The sequence below is a fragment of the Lissotriton helveticus genome, chromosome 7 (assembly GCF_964261635.1).
Source record: "Lissotriton helveticus chromosome 7, aLisHel1.1, whole genome shotgun sequence".
NCBI classification, from domain to species: domain Eukaryota; kingdom Metazoa; phylum Chordata; class Amphibia; order Caudata; family Salamandridae; genus Lissotriton; species Lissotriton helveticus.
Genome location: NC_136068.1, coordinates 778061372 through 778078595, shown reverse-complemented (window position 1 = coordinate 778078595; position 17224 = coordinate 778061372). Strand labels below are relative to the sequence as shown.

General features: G+C 47.7%; 1 protein-coding gene across 1 annotated transcript in view; it reads left to right on the top strand.

Annotated features, from left to right (window-relative positions):
• VDAC1 (voltage dependent anion channel 1) overlaps positions 1–17224 on the top strand; it is a 158193-nt gene that overhangs the window by 61293 nt on the left and 79676 nt on the right. The window contains exon 3 of the mRNA XM_078653162.1: positions 4800–4849. Within this exon, the coding sequence (XP_078509288.1) occupies positions 4800–4849 (50 nt within the window). The remainder of the gene's footprint in view (positions 1–4799; positions 4850–17224) is intronic.

The window sequence follows — 17224 nt, the reverse complement described above, 5'->3', positions numbered from 1 at the left end:
AGCGCTGATGAATGTAATTAAGGGAGCTGCTGTGCGCTCGGCCTTGAAGCTGTTGCTTCGCCTGCACGTGCTCCCCGCCCCCTCTCCGAAACCAGAAGGTGCTGTGCGTCGTCTGAGGTGGAGGCGTAGCCGCTGCACATTCACATCCGGGTGGCATGAGATGTGACTGCACAACCGCCCTCTAATTTTGTCATTAAAAATATCCACAGCCAGATGTGGTTAGGAAGCCTCAGTTTACCTCAAAGTCACGATGTGTGAATTTGTCACTGATACAGTATGCAGCAGAAAATTAGCGTGTGGAGCGATTGGTCCGTGAGTTCCACAAAAAGACACCACACAGGCAAGAGGCCACACACAGAGGAAATATTTGTGAACATCTCACAAAAGCAAGTAAATTGCATACTTTAAAGAGTTTTCCCGTCTGTGGTTGTATGTTGGATTTTCAAACTGAAGGTTGCAAGTTAATTTCAGATGTATGCAATTTTTTTGTTGGCGGTTTGTAGGTGCACGACAAAGTGACCACATGACCCCTTCTGCTTATGCAGTGACATCATAATATCCTAATGCATCACTGGTCTCTACAGTACTTCTGCAGCAGTGATGCAGTGCTCCGAGACAGGTCAATACCGTCATTAACACGAGGCTAATAGTTTACATGACCTCAAAGAACGATTGGGAGCAGTTATTGGCATTCCTAAACCTTTCCCTAAATTTGTGGTAGTTTGCGGTGGTTATAAATATTCACACACCGGAAGTTCTTGTAATCTTGTAAGATGTTCCGAGGCCTCTGCTCCCATCCATCTAAGCCCATCTCTTACCACTATGGCACTAACAGGAAGTAAGCTGTCAGAAAAGTCACATGCTCTCCTCATGCATCCTGGTATGAGGGCTTGTATAACGTATTAGTTTGCTCGAATTGCCACAGTTACTACATAAGCTACCGATTGTTTAGACCATTTGGTTGCTGTTGCGATGTTTCTGTGAGTTTTCTGATCAACAGTGTTGTATGGATATTTACACATTGCTTCCAATATTAAGCCGACTGCTTTGGGGCTAGGCTACCTGAGGTAACGGCGGAACAAGGTGGCAGGGTTATTATGCAATAGTCAGTTGCACAATCCAGAGTCAATCAATCAATCAATAGATCTTTATTCGGTATTTAAAAAATACCATAAAAGGACATATTATAAAGTTAAAATCAATAAAATACAATTCATAACACAGTGATTGGAGACAATTGACCAAAAAATCCATTCAACACCGCCCTCTTGAATTCCTTAACCTTAAAGCAACCTTAATGAAACTTATAATACCGAGCAGAGTATAAGGATCGTTAGCTCAGGCAAGAATAATAAGGCAACCGTAGCATGTTTAAACTTTGCCTGTTTTTAAATTCTTACTAGAAAACTGTGCCTGGGTAAAACATAAAATGGGCATAATAATACAAAATGAAGGGTATCCTGCGGAGACCTATTGTCGTAGCCACAGGAACCCTTCACAATCCAGAGTCTCTGTGTGTGGCTTTGTGTGTCTGTGTGTGGCTCTGTGTGTGTGTGGGTGGCTCTGTTTGTGTGTGTGGCTCTGTTTGTGTGTGTTGGTCTGTGTGTGTGTGTGTTGGTCTGTGTGTGTGGGTGCAAATGCAATAGGTCTCGCCTTTGCGAGAGATTAAGCTATTGGCATTGTAAATGACAATGCCATTTATTTATCTGTTTTCAAGACCAACACATAAATAAAAATGTTGTCATTTACAATGCCAATAGCACTAACTTTTTCAAAGGTGAGACCGTTGCATTGTAAATGCTTGTTAAGGTATAGGGCCCTGGGATATTTGTGCAATGGCTTTTATTTAATTAAGTGCACTGCTTATAGAATATTCTTTGTTTTTCCTGGCTCTACCTCTCAGGCTTAGATAAGACTTGATTTTGGTTTATAAAACTAGGCCTTGGTCTCCGATGGTCAGCTAGTATACGTTCCCCTAAGAGTTAGGGCCCCAAAAGAGGGGACCCTGAAATTTCTTTCGAAAAATGTAGGGCTCCATTATAATGCCGTCCATTCCTTGAACAGAAGCTATGAGTAGGAATCTTAGGATACTTGACATGGAAAGCTCTTGGAACAGTGGCATGGCATATAATGCTACAAGGTGCTGGTAAAGTCACAATTAAAGCTCAGATCGTTTGAGCTAGAGGTCACTGAATGGGTCACCAAGAAACTGTGCGCTCCCTTCGTAAGTTCTTACCATTTAAATTCTTCTCAGCCTCGTCTAGTAAGTTCTGTTGCTAGAGCTGTTCAGCAAACAATTCTATTCCTGTGCTTACTATTAAATGCGGTAAGAAGGAGGTGCGATTACCGGTGTGCCGCCATATACTTGAATTATGATACTCAAGAGGTGAAGAGACTTTATTGCACCTCATCTGTGTGCATTCGGTTTTCTTTGAGGGAAAAAAGGTTATTGCTACCTTAACTGTTCCTTAAGGAAGGGATTAAGTCCTGACGTCTTAAAGTGAAAGAGAGTATTTTTGCTTTAATTCTGTTTTGTCTCTGGTTTCATAGAGGCTTACTCTGTTTTTGGACTCGATGTCCCATCGTCTTCGACCTTCAAGGGAATTAATGTGCCAGAAATAGTGTCCTTGGATTTATATATTATTAGAACTTGCATCAAATTGGTTTTGACCAAGTGTGATTGTTCGTACATTGTAAGTTATTTTTTTTTTAATCGGGCAATACATTATTTGCTTACCTACCAGTTTCCTCAACCGTCGTTGTTGATTAGCAGGGGTCATTTTCTCCGTTCAAAAATTCATCAAATCTAGTTGGCGTGTTTACTTTCAAACTCGTTACTTACCAAGCAGCAGATACGTTTATGTTAATTAAACCTCTGGGAGGCAGTTGATTACCCGCCACTTCCTTTATCGGATTAAGAAATTACTGGAAACGAAAGTTTGCTTTGTTGAATTTTAACCAATTGCTCCTCTTTCTGGAGAAAACCGTTTCTGACAATTTTAGCATTATCCTGGTTGTTCTGTGTTCAAAACATGAAACTAGGATAAAGTGCCGGACAGCTCTTCTCGATGTATTAACACAAACAAATATTATTTTGGGTTGCAAACAAATGCAGTATCTATCAAGGAGCGGAGCTAGCTCAGTGCAATTTTCGGACGCTATATATATCTGTCTAATTTGCAGAAAATGTTACATATTCCGCCAGACTGCTCTCATCTGTGTTTAATTTGTTTCGCAAGTTGGAGAGACGGGAAAATGTCGAGATAAGACCATAGGCACTGGAAGTAGGGGCTCAGAGGGTGCTGTGGCAACCCCAAAATAATCATGCTGGAGTTTTGAAGATGAATGAGCAATTAGGATGCCTTTAAAAATTTTTTATTTCGTCTTATTTGCTGTGCGTTCAAGGACCAAGGTCAAATGCCAGGCTAAATCTTCTGAAAAATAGTTGCTTATTATTTTATCAACGAAACAGGTGTTTTGCTTTTCTTTCTCTTACTCCAAAGTGAGGGAATTTGGAAGTGACTTGCTAGGGCATATTATAGAGTGTGAAATGAAAGGCTGTAGGATGTCAAGCAGCAAAATTTAAATACCTGAAAATGTACTGTACCCAAAGTTCAAAATAACGAGGTAAGCACAAATTAAGCATATTTCATATAATGTTGAAGTGTGATGGAAAAACTTATTAAGACACTTTACTTGGTGATGGGCAAATTATAAATATATGCTGAAACCCAATTTCCACACATTATCGCGTGTCCGCCATGTAGTTTAACCAGTGAAACTGCATGTCCTAACATTTTGTAGTGGCGATTTCAACACAAAAGGTGCTTTCTGCAAATGACAATGCAATGCCACATCACAGCTCCCAAATGCACCACCGGGTACAAGTACCACACCCTTACCACTCTCCTGCTGCATGTGCGTGGTATATTTGCTACACTTGTTTTTTTTTTGTGTGCGACGGTTGGATACAACATAAAATGAAATTAATGGCAGCACCCCCTCTCTTAAAATTTTCCCAGCATCAATGGGCGAGACAGTGGAATGCGAATATATAAGATTAGTTTCTCCTACTCGATGCCAGCAGTCATGTGAGTAGGTTTGGGACAGGACCTGAGATAATGTGGTTGCATACCCAATGTTGTAGTTTTTTTTTCTTTTCCTGATTCAAAAAGTTTTCAGGCTTAACAATGATAAGACTTAATCCTGTTTTCAAAAAATATTGGCATGGTTTCCTGCGCTCTAGGTGTAATTTATTATTCAAAATCTACTTTTGTTGCTTTTTGAACCTGGCCTTCAATGCCTCCGTTTTCAGACACACATATACGTACATATATTTCACATACACCCACAAACACACATGTATATATACTCTCTCTCTTGATCACAGTATATCAGGCTATTCAAACATTTCTCTTTTGAAAATGATTAGGTGCACATTATTGGAATTTGAAATTTTGACTCATTAAAGATTAACTTTTAGATTCACATACAGGCATCACATATTGCCTTCGCTTCTGAAAGCTAATCGAATGTCCAGAAAGATGGTTGTAAACACCCATTCATGGTAATTTGAAATGACCTACTGATCATAGCAGATAAATAGTTACAGAATATAGAGACAAATATACGAAAATAAGCTTTTTATGCGATTAGATTTTTATTTTACTGTACAGAGAACTTTGAAAAACAAGGTCAGAAGGTTGAATTCAGCAGTTATTAGGCAGCGCTAAAGGTGAAAGTGAGTTTTTACTTTTAACCATTCAAACGTTCTTTTTTTTTTTTTTGTCTTTTTTTAGGTTTTGGTTTAATAAAGCTTGACGTGAAAACGAAGTCTGAAAATGGACTGGTGAGTTGAGTTGTTACGTTAATTAATGACGAAATCTTGTCAAATGTAAGACCTATTGTTTCATATCATGTTTAAGACATATTGTGCCAAAACTGTGTACAGCTAAAAAGCCATGGAATGAGCAAGTAAGCTAGAAGGCTTGGACTCACTCGCTAAATCAACAAGTCGTCTTTGTAAGACACCCCTCCCCCCGCCTTCCGTTATTTATTGCTGCATATGGTGGCGTTTACCTCGGACCCTTTCAATTCTGTACACAAATAACCCCTTTTCGTTTACACACACATTTTTGATGGGGAAAGCATTCATTGTCTGTGCCAGTGTATCCTGACATGTTTTTTTCTTTTTGCGGTTCTCAAAATTAGTTTTTTTGATAATCTTACATTACATGAGCTACAGGAAAAAAAGAGGAAAATCTTGGTGCTGTTAAAAGCTCAATTGATGAGTACACTGGTTGAAACTTTGTGCATTTTGTAGGCCACAGATTCAAAGTCCTGCAGGTAGACTTAGCATTTCATCCTTTTGTACTTGATGAAGTAACATTACGTTCGGAAATGTAGCACTTGCTATTTACCTTGAATCACAGCCACTGACTGGTAGCAAAAGCATTGAAAGCCATCGTCAAGTTAACCCAGTCTTTAGACATGTAGGGTGGAACAACCATTGAAAAGGTCAACTGTCTATATACTCCACGTTTTCAGGAAATCGCTATTAAAACCACCTGATGTGAAATTTCCTTCTGGGTAGGAGATTCCTGATCCTAATGCCCGATATAGCATGATGTCAAAAACAAGAAGAGAGTAAGGGTTTCTCCACAAAGTGGAGGGAGGTACTCTTGGTCCCCTAGACCTAAATATGTATAAACTCGAGGATCCCGGGCTGGTCGGTTAGGTTAACCAGCTTCTCTGCATTCCGGTCGCAACAGACTTGGAATCCCCAGCCTGACCCCGGTTTCCTATGAGGCACAGTCTACTCGTTTTACGAGTATTTTTTCCGTTGACTCCAGACCTTGGAAGTCTACCAGCCTGACTGTGAGTTACAGCCGGGCCCTGAGGACCTAGGGTTGGGTGCACCTTAGCGTGTGCATACCGCCCAGGTCCCTTTTTTATCTTTCACTTTATTGGTCCTGACGAAATCCTGGAAATCCCTAACACAGGTTGAAACATGTAGACCCAAGCACTTTTACACATAGATATAGTCGGTCAATTTAACCCACTTTAATATCTTGACTTTGTTTTTATTATTGTCCAGTACTTTCAGATTAAAGTTTTATTGAAGGTATACTGCGCCAATTTTTAATATAACTTTTGCACTACACTCACAAAAAATTACCCGCTCCACTGTAATTCAGGTGTCGCAGCACACCCGGATGGCATTCTGCTATCCGGGTGGGACCCCGATGATGAAGCATGTCACCAACTAGGTTGGTGAGTGAGGGGTCTTCTAATCAAGGAACATCTTCCTTGTGTCTTCATCCCTGCCCCCATGTCCATTAGGACCACTGCCCGGTCCTGTGGTGATACTCCTCCTTCTGTTTATACGATATAGCATGATGACAAAGCCCGTAGTTGACTTGGCTTCTTTTTTGTTAGGGAGAGCCTAAGATGTCAAACTAGGACTCTTTTGTCTCATTACTAGGGACCCTAATTCAAATGTACTGCACATAAATTCTTGCCACTTTGCCGACTCAGTCTACTGCAAATCGCTGTGCTCCAATATGCTTGCTAAGGCCACCCACATGTATTTACATGCTAACCAACAACGTTTTGACTGTTACACCCTTTCTGCCAGAGAATGATATCTGATGGATCACCTTTCTATAACTTGGCAATTTTTGACTTGATATTAATCTGACCAGGGTAGTTGTGGTTCCCCGATAATGTCTTTGACATGCTGCCCCAGGTCCACAAATTTGTTGTGATAATTGATGCTAAACTTACAGACTCAGATCGTCTTTTATCCAGTAGTTATTGCTAAACCCAGGTTCAATGCAATTTATGTCTGGCATGAAAACTTTGGCAACTACAAACGTTTTGTTCATGCTTCAGTTGCCACAAACAGTCATTTTGTAGACTGAGTCGAAGCAGAATATAGTGTGTGGATAATGTGGCTGCTAATCTACTTATTAAAAGTCTCCTGCAGAGAAGCTATCACTCCTATCTTTCAGCCCCTGCATCAGTATTCTACTAAGCACATGGTAGAGCTAAAAGGATAATTGACTACAGTACCAGATCGTATGCTTCCTCCTCGTAGTATTTATAGCTTAAAGTTGAGTGGGTGTAGGAGAGTAACTAGTTGATCTAATTTGGGCGAGGCAAGAAATGGCTTATTACTTACCGGTAATCCTCATTACCCCGATTAGGGTCCTCCCCGTCCCAGTCCTAACAACGTGAGGCAGTCCTGCCTCCACCCAGCCAATCACAACGCCAGTATTTCCTTAGTACATAAGCCCCGCCCACCTACCGCCATGCCTGTTATCAACAAGACTCCGACACAAACACAGCGGGAGGGTGGGAGGGAAGAGGACTGGGACGGGGAGGACCCTAATCGGGGTAATGAGGATTACCGGTAAGTAATATGACATTACCCCCTCATGGGTCCTCCCCGTCCCAGTCCTAACAACGTGAGGAACTCACAAGCAGAGAACCAATAAAGAAAACACGCAGGACACCAGGGATCCATGCAGAGTACAAAACTTTAATCAATAAAAGATCAATGAACAACAGCATTCAATACGCCAACAGAAAAACTGTCAGCAGAGGCATGTAAAACATCAAGCCGATAATGTCGCACAAATGTGTGATGAGACTGCCAGGTGGCCGCCCTACAAATCTCCTGGATAGAGACCCCCGCCGCCTCAGCCCAGGAAGCAGACACAGAACGCGTCGACCGACCCTGTACATGAGACGGAGGAGGCAAATCCAAAGATTTGTAAGATTGACAGACCGCCAAACGGACCCACCGACTGATCGTGGAAGTGGAAACCTTCTTCCCCTTAGCCACACCCCCACAGGAGACAAACAGGGCAGGAGAACTCCGGAACCCCAGAGAACGTTGGACGTAAATCTGGAGAGCCCTGCGAACATCCAAAGAAGGGGGAACAAGGGAATGCCCCTCAGCAGGCAAATCAGGAAGAATCACCTCCTGCTGCAAATGAAAACTCGAAGAAACCTTAGGCAGAAAAGCCGGATCAAGCCGCAAAACGACCCGATCCGGGAGGAACTGCAAATAGGGAAACGAAACGAGTAAGGCACCCAACTCACCCAACCTGCGAGCGGAGGTAATGGCCAACAGGAAAGCCACCTTAGCGGACAGCCACAACAAATCCGCCTCCATCAAAGGCTCAAAAGGGGGCAACTGCAGACCACGCAAAACAGTAGGCAAATCCCAAGAAGGAATGAGAACAGGAGAAACCGGCCGACGAAGCCGAAAGCTCCGAAGAAGCCGACTAACCAAAGGAGCAACACCCTCCAAGGAGGCCCCAGGACCCCGACAAGCACGACCCGCCGCCCACTGAGCAGACAACGTGGAAGGGGAAAGGCCATCCCGGAGAAACTCCAGCACAGAAGTAGGAACCCCCAGTACAGGATCCACCCCATGAGAAGAACACCAAGAAACAAAAGAACCCCAATGGCGCCCATAGCACTTAAGGGCGAAGGGCGGCGAGACAACTGGATGTCACGAGCCACCACCGATGAACAACCCAAAGACTCCAAAGTCAACCGCTCAAGAGCCAAGCCGTCAGCTGCAAACGACGAAGACAAGGCAGAGACAGGAGTGGAAACTGAAGAGGAGATGGACACAAAGGAAGCCGGACAAACCGACCCTTCGCCAGCTTCAGCAGGAGAGGAAACCAAATGCGGCGAGGCCAGAAAGGAGCAATCAACAGGACCGAAACCTTCTCCATCCGAATCTTCTGCAGCACCCTCGGGAGGAGGGGAATGGGAGGGAATGCATACAGAAGGCCCGAAGGCCAGGGAATCGAAAGAGCATCCACCGCCCAAGCCTGAGGACACAGCACCTCCGAACAAAACCGGGGCAGGAGAGAGTTGTGAGGGGATGCAAAAAGATCGATCCAAGGAGTCCCGAACCGAAGGCAAAGGGACAGGAACAGAGGAAGAGAGAGATGGTACAGAACAGAAGATGGAAGGTCGCGGCTCAAAGCGTCCGCATGAAAATTCAACCGTCCCGGAATGTACACTGCCCTCAAGGCCAACAGATGAGATTCCGCCCAAGCACAAATCATGGAGGCCAACATGTTCAGAGACGCGCACCTGGTCCCACCCTGACGGTTCAAGTAACAACGAGCCACCTGGTTGTCGGTACGAACCAACAGATTCGCCCCCAGGAGAGGAACCTGAAAGAACTGCAGCGCCTCCCAGACAGCCGCCAACTCCCGCCAGTTCGAGGAACGGGTGCTGTCCCCCTGAGACCACCGACCTTTGGCTTCCAAGGACCCCAAAGTGGCCCCCAACCCCAGAGACTGGCATCCGTCGTCAACAAAAGGGGAGGAGGAAGACAAAACCGCACCCCCTTCTCCAGGTTGGGAGTGCAAAGCCACCAGTCCAAGTCCCGAACCAGAGCAGGAGAGAGGGGAATCAGAGTCTCGTAATCCGCCCGGGAGGGGTCCCACCGAGCCAACAGATGAGTCACCAAGGGCTTGAGATGGAGGCGAGCCCACGGAACCACAGCAGTGGTCGCAGCCATCAACCCCTGGACCCGCAACCAAACACGAGCAGGGGCAGAGGGACGACTCAACAGATCCCGCAGCAGAGTCTGTAAGGAAAGGATCCGAACAGAAGGGAGAAACACCGCCCCCAGAGAGGTGTCGAACAGACCCCCGATGAACTGAAGTCTCTGAACAGGATCCAGATGAGACTTGGCCAAATTCACCTTGAACCCCAGCTCCCGGAACAGGGACTACGTAGCCTCCACCGCCAGAAGAGCCTGAGGGAAAGAGGAAGCAGAGACCAAACAATCCTCAATATAGGGAAACACGGAGAAACCCTGATGTTGCAAAACCCCCACAGCAGGAGCCAATGCCTTGGTAAAAGTCCTGGGAGCAGTGGAGAGGCCGAACGGCAGAACCCGAAACTGGTAATGCATCCCCTGGACCACAAACCTCAGGAACCGCTGACTGGCAGGATGGACCGGAACGTGAAAACAGGCGTCCTCCAAGTCCAGGGAAGCCAAAAAATCTCCCTCCTGGATGAGGGGAATGACGGACTGCAACGTGACCATCCGAAAATGATCCAACCTCACCAACTTGTTCAGGGAACGAAGATTCAAAATGGGGCGGAAGGAACCATCGGGCTTTGGAACCAGAAACAGACGGGAATAGAACCCCAGGCCCACTTCCTCCACTGGAACCGGCACCACCGCCCCTTTCTGGAACAACATGGCGACGCCGGACAACATGGCAGACCGCCGCACGGGGTCTCTTGACAATGGGGTAACCAGAAGACAATCCAGAGGGGGAGGGCCTCGGAAGGGAATCCGGTAACCCCACCTGATGATATCCAAGACCCATTGATCGGAGATCAGAGCTGACCAACGGTCCAGAAACAAATGGAGACGAGCCCCCACAGCGGCATAGTCACTTTTGTCCAGCACCAGAGGGAGGCTGCGGCAGCTGCTGCTGCTGTTGCTGATGAGGCCGGGATTTATAATGGAACGCGGCCCCCAGACCACGGGCCCGACCACGAAAGGGCTGAGCGGACAAAACCCCCTGAAAGCCCTGCTTCTGGAAAAAAGACCTTTTCTTAGGAGCAGGCTGAAAAGGCTTCAACAACTTCTTCTCCTCCGCAGAGCGCTGCACCATCGAATCCAAGGCATCCCCAAAGAGACGAGGACCCTCAAAAGGCAGTTTATGGACCAAAGACTTCTGAGCAGCATCAAGACGCCATGGCTTTGTCCACAGAGACCTCCTCCCAGCCACCGCCGCCCCAGCAGCCGAGGAGAAAGCCCACAAGGAATCAAAAGTGACATCTGACAGGAATTGCGCCAAAACCTCCATTTGAGCCAACACAGGAGTAGGGTCCCCATGATCCTGAAGACAGTCAAACAGCCTCTCGAAATCCTTGAGCAGGACCTGTGATGCATAGGCCGCATAAGTGCTAGCACGTACCCCAAAGTGAGAAGCGGCGTAAGAACGCTTGAGTGCAGATTCCACCTTACGCTCCACCGGATCAGACAGGGAAGCCTCCTCCGAAGATAAAGAGGAAGAGGAGGAAGCCATAGAAGACAAAAGATAATTAACCTTCGGAATCGCAGGAAACTGGGAATCTTAAGTCCGCCAGGCGATATTGCTTCCCCAGGAATCGCGGAATACCCTGCTTATCCACCTCCAGCCACTCTTTCATGAGGATATCCTTCAGGACATCATGGAAGGGAAGGTCATCCACCACAGAGGAACTATACTGTGCGTAAAACCCATCTTCAGACAGGGTTTTAGGGTCAAACCCAAGCACCTCTCGAATATGCACCAGCATGTCCGAAAAAACCTTGCCCTGGATGTACTTTCCCTTAGGGGAATTGTCCAGTTCATCCTCATCATCCTTAGCCCGCTTAGCCGCAGGCTCAAGCAGCGCAGACTGGACCGCAGAATCAATCAAGTCACGCAAATCAGCTCTAGAAATCTGCAAGACGTCGTCCTCCTGTAGATCCTGAACATTATGCTGCTTGGAAACAGCCTTAGCCGGCACAGGAGAAGAAGCCCCCTCACTCATGGTGACACAAACCCAGAAGCAACCAAACAGGAAATCACCACAACAAAAGGAAGTGCCCAGCAACCTCCAATAAATACTGCCCCCAATCAACCAATCGCGCAAAGGTGAGTTTGAAGAATGAAAAGAAAAGAGGGCAGCCCTGATGTCTCCACCCACAGCCACAGGTCAAAAGAGAATGGCCGCGGGGGCCGGACGCTGCGATAGTGCAGCAGCGCCGGAACGACCCGAGGCCAGGACACCACCAAAACTCCCCAGCCCAGCACATGAGCGGGGAGCGTACCTGACCCCAGAACAGGAGCCCGACCGGAAACCGGAGCGGCCGGGCCGAGCATTTACAAGAAACACAACATAATCAGGAAACGCACAAGAAAAACTCACGGAACCGCCACCAAAGGAAACAGGATCCAGGGACCGGAACCGGGAGCACCAGCGTTCCGACAGCCGTCGGAGCAATAAAAAAACAGGCATGGCGGTAGGTGGGCGGGGCTTATGTACTAAGGAAATACTGGCGTTGTATTTGGCTGGGTGGAGGCAGGACTGCCTCACGTTGTTAGGACTGGGACGGGGAGGACCCATGAGTGGGTAATGATCAGGTAGAGCAGAGCTAAGGGTCTGGCCTGGCTCTTAAAGCCCATGCACTAGCCTAGCCTTAAAAACAGTTTGCTATGTAAATCATGCAACAACCCTCACGTAAAATGTGATTATCTCTTCAAAATTTAAAAAAAGTGTTTCTTTAACATGTTGGAAGTTTGACGTTAACATGCCCCATTATAGCATGGCTCTGAGAAGCATTTATTAAAAGTGACCTTTTCTAAAAGTAAACTTGGACCCTACCTGCCCCCGTATTCATATCGGGGACAGTACCATTCCAGAACCATGACGAAAACTCAAAAGTTTTTGTACAGCTTGTATTCTGAACTTGAGCATTTGAAAGCGCTTTTACACACGAATATGAAAGAACAAGCATTAGAAATGCAATCGGGCTCGGATTTATTTGAGTTTGAGCTAATGGCATTGTAAATGCCAATGTCTTTTTGCCATGTGTTATGCAGTGTGTGCATGTGGTGTGTAGTGGAAGTATGTTGGTTGAATTGTAATTTTACCAATGGTGGCATGCTGTGCTTTATATGAATATGTTTAAAAGTAAAGTGTACCATACTGCGATTGCTTGGTGGAAAAGTGCACTGCCGGCTGGAGGTGTGTGTGCCTGGTGGAAGGGTGCACTGACGGCTGGTGGGTGTGTGCTTTGTAAAAGCGTGCACAGATGGATGATGGTTGATGGTGTTTGTGCATGGTGAAAGCATTCATTGACGGCTGGGGGTGTGTTGTTGTGTGTGTTGTTTTCTGTGTGCTGGTGAGTGTGTGGTGGTGAGTCTGTGGGGGTGAGCCTGGGGAGTGAGTGTGGTGGTGAGTGTGTTGTGTTGAGAGGTGACAAGTGTGTGGTGTTGAGAGACTGAGGTGTGTGGTTTGTGTGTGCGTTGTGTGTGTGGTGTATGTGTGTGTGGTGTTTTCTGCACACTCACACACTGCCCCTACACATTCACACACTGCTCACCCGCACACTCCCAATGTCACCCTGCATAGTCACACACTGTTTACCCTGCACACTCATTCTGCACACTCACACAATGTGCACCCTGACACACTGTCTCTGCAGTCACTCTGCACTCACTGTCACTCTGCACTCACTGTCACTCTGCACTCACTGTCACTCTGCACTCACTGTCACTCTGCACTCACTGTCACTCTGCACTCACTGTCACTCTGCACTCACTGTCACTCTGCACTCACTCTCACTCTGCACTCACTCTCACTCTGCACTCACTCTCACTCTGCACTCACTCTCACTCTGCACTCACTCTCACTCTGCACTCACTCTCACTCTGCACTCACTCTCACTCTGCACTCACTCTCACTCTGCACTCACTCTCACTCTGCACTCACTCTCTCTGCACTCACTCTGCACTCACTCTGCACTCACTCTCACTCTGCACTCACTCTGCACTCACTGTCACTCTGCTGTCACTCTGCACTCACTGTCACTCTGCACTCAATGTCACTCTGCTGTCACTCTGCACTCACTGTCACTCTGCACTCACTGTCACTATGCCCTCACTGTCACTCTGCACTCACTGTCACTCTGCACTCACTGTCACTCTGCTGTCACTCTGCACTCACTGTCACTCTGCACTCACTGTCACTCTGCTGTCACTCTGCACTCACTGTCACTCTGCACTCACTGTCACTCTGCTGTCACTCTGCACTCACTGTCACTCTGCACTCACTGTCACTCTGCACTCACTGTCACTCTGCTGTCACTCTGCACTCACTGTCACTCTGCACTCACTGTCACTCTGCACTCACTGCCACTCTGCACTCACTGCCACTCTGCACTCACTGCCACTCTGCACTCACTGTCACTCTGCACTCACTGTCACTCTGCACTCTACAGTCACTCTGCACTGTCACTCTGCACTCACTGTCACTCTGCACTCACTGTCACTCTGCACTCACTGTCACTCTGCACTCTACAGTCACTCTGCACTCTACAGTCACTCTGCACTCTACAGTCACTCTGCACTCTACAGTCACTCTGCACTCTACAGTCACTCTGCACTCTACAGTCACTCTGCACTCTACAGTCACTCTGCACTCTACAGTCACTCTGCACTCTACAGTCACTCTGCACTCTACTGTCACTCTGCACTCTACTGTCACTCTGCACTCTACTGTCACTCTGCACTCTACTGTCACTCTGCACTCTACTGTCACTCTGCACTCACTGTCACTCTGCACTCACTGTCACTCTGCACTCTCTGTCACTCTGCACTCTCTGTCACTCTGCACTCACTGTCACTCTGCACTCACTGTCACTCTGCACTCACTGTCACTCTGCACTCACTGTCACTCTGCACTCACTGTCACTCTGCACTCACTGTCACTCTGCACTCACTCTGCACTCACTCTCACTCTGCACTCACTCTCACTCTGCACTCACTCTCACTCTGCACTCACTCTCACTCTGCACTCACTCTCACTCTGCACTCACTCTCACTCTGCACTCACTCTCACTCTGCACTCACTCTCACTCTGCACTCACTGTCACTCTGCACTCACTGTCACTCTGCACTCACTCTCACTCTGCACTCACTCTCACTCTGCACTCACTGTCACTCTGCTGTCACTCTGCACTCACTGTCACTCTGCACTCAATGTCACTCTGCTGTCACTCTGCACTCACTGTCACTCTGCACTCACTGTCACTCTGCACTCACTGTCACTCTGCACTCACTGTCACTCTGCACTCACTGTCACTCTGCTCTCACTGTCACTCTGCACTCACTGTCACTCTGCACTCACTGTCACTCTGCACTCACTGTCACTCTGCACTCACTGTCACTCTGCACTCACTGTCACTATGCCCTCACTGTCACTCTGCACTCACTGTCACTCTGCTGTCACTCTGCACTCACTGTCACTCTGCTGTCACTCTGCAGTCATTGTCACTCTGCACTCACTGTCACTCTGCTGTCACTCTGCACTCACTGTCACTATGCCCTCACTGTCACTCTGCACTCACTGTCACTCTGCTGTCACTCTGCACTCACTGTCACTCTGCACTCACTGTCACTCTGCTGTCACTCTGCACTCACTGTCACTCTGCACTCACTGTCACTGCACTCACTGTCACTCTGCACTCTACAGTCACTCTGCACTCTACAGTCACTCTGCACTCTACAGTCACTCTGCACTCTACAGTCACTCTGCACTCTACAGTCACTCTGCACTCTACAGTCACTCTGCACTCTACAGTCACTCTGCACTCTACAGTCACTCTGCACTCTACAGTCACTCTGCACTCTACAGTCACTCTGCACTCACTCTGCACTCACTCTGCACTCACTCTGCACTCACTCTGCACTCACTCTGCACTCACTCTGCACTCACTCTGCACTCACTCTGCACTCACTCTGCACTCACTCTGCACTCACTCTGCACTCACTCTGCACTCACTCTGCACTCACTGTCACTCTGCACTCACTCTGCACTCACTGTCACTCTGCACTCACTGTCACTCTGCACTCACTGTCACTCTGCACTCACTGTCACTCTGCACTCTACTGTCACTCTGCACTCTACAGTCACTCTGCACTCTACAGTCACTCTGCACTCTACAGTCACTCTGCACTCTACAGTCACTCTGCACTCTACTGTCACTCTGCACTCACTGTCACTCTGCACTCACTGTCACTCTGCACTCACTGTCACTCTGCACTCACTGTCACTCTGCACTCACTGTCACTCTGCACTCACTGTCACTCTGCACTCACTGTCACTCTGCACTCACTGTCACTCTGCACTCACTGTCACTCTGCACTCACTGTCACTCTGCACTCACTGTCACTCTGCACTCGCTCTCACTCTGCACTCGCTCTCACTCTGCACTCGCTCTCACTCTGCACTCGCTCTCACTCTGCACTCGCTCTCACTCTGCACTCGCTCTCACTCTGCACTCACTCTCACTCTGCACTCACTCTCACTCTGCACTCACTCTCACTCTGCACTCACTGTCACTCTGCTGTCACTCTGCACTCACTGTCACTCTGCACTCAATGTCACTCTGCTGTCACTCTGCCCTCACTGTCACTCTGCCCTCACTGTCACTCTGCCCTCACTGTCACTCTGCCCTCACTGTCACTCTGCCCTCACTGTCACTATGCCCTCACTGTCACTCTGCACTCACTGTCACTCTGCTGTCACTGTCACTCTGCTGTCACTGTCACTCTGCTGTCACTCTGCACTCACTGTCACTCTGCTGTCACTCTGCACTCACTGTCACTCTGCACTCACTGTCACTCTGCACTCTACAGTCACTCTGCTGTCACTCTGCACTCACTGTCACTCTGCACTCAATGTCACTCTGCTGTCACTCTGCACTCACTGTCACTCTGCACTCACTGTCACTCTGCACTCACTGTCACTCTGCACTCACTGTCACTCTGCACTCACTGTCACTCTGCACTCACTGTCACTATGCCCTCACTGTCACTCTGCACTCACTGTCACTCTGCTGTCACTCTGCACTCACTGTCACTCTGCTGTCACTCTGCAGTCACTGTCACTCTGCACTCACTGTCACTCTGCACTCACTGTCACTCTGCACTCACTGTCACTCTGCTGTCACTCTGCACTCACTGTCACTCTGCACTCACTGTCACTCTGCACTCACTGTCACTCTGCACTCACTGTCACTCTGCACTCACTGTCACTCTGCACTCACTGTCACTCTGCACTCTACAGTCACTCTGCACTCTACAGTCACTCTGCACTCTACAGTCACTCTGCACTCTACAGTCACTCTGCACTCTACAGTCACTCTGCACTCTACAGTGACTCTGCACTCTGCACTCACTCTGCACTCACTCTGCACTCACTCTGCACTCACTCTGCACTCACTCTGCACTCACTCTGCACTCACTCTGCACTCACTCTGCACTCACTGTCACTCTGCACTCTACAGTCACTCTGCACTCTACAGTCACTCTGCACTCACTGTCACTCTGCACTGTCACTCTGCACTCACTGTCACTCTGCACTCACTGTCACTCTGCACTCACTGTCACTCTGCACTCACTGTCACTCTGCTGTC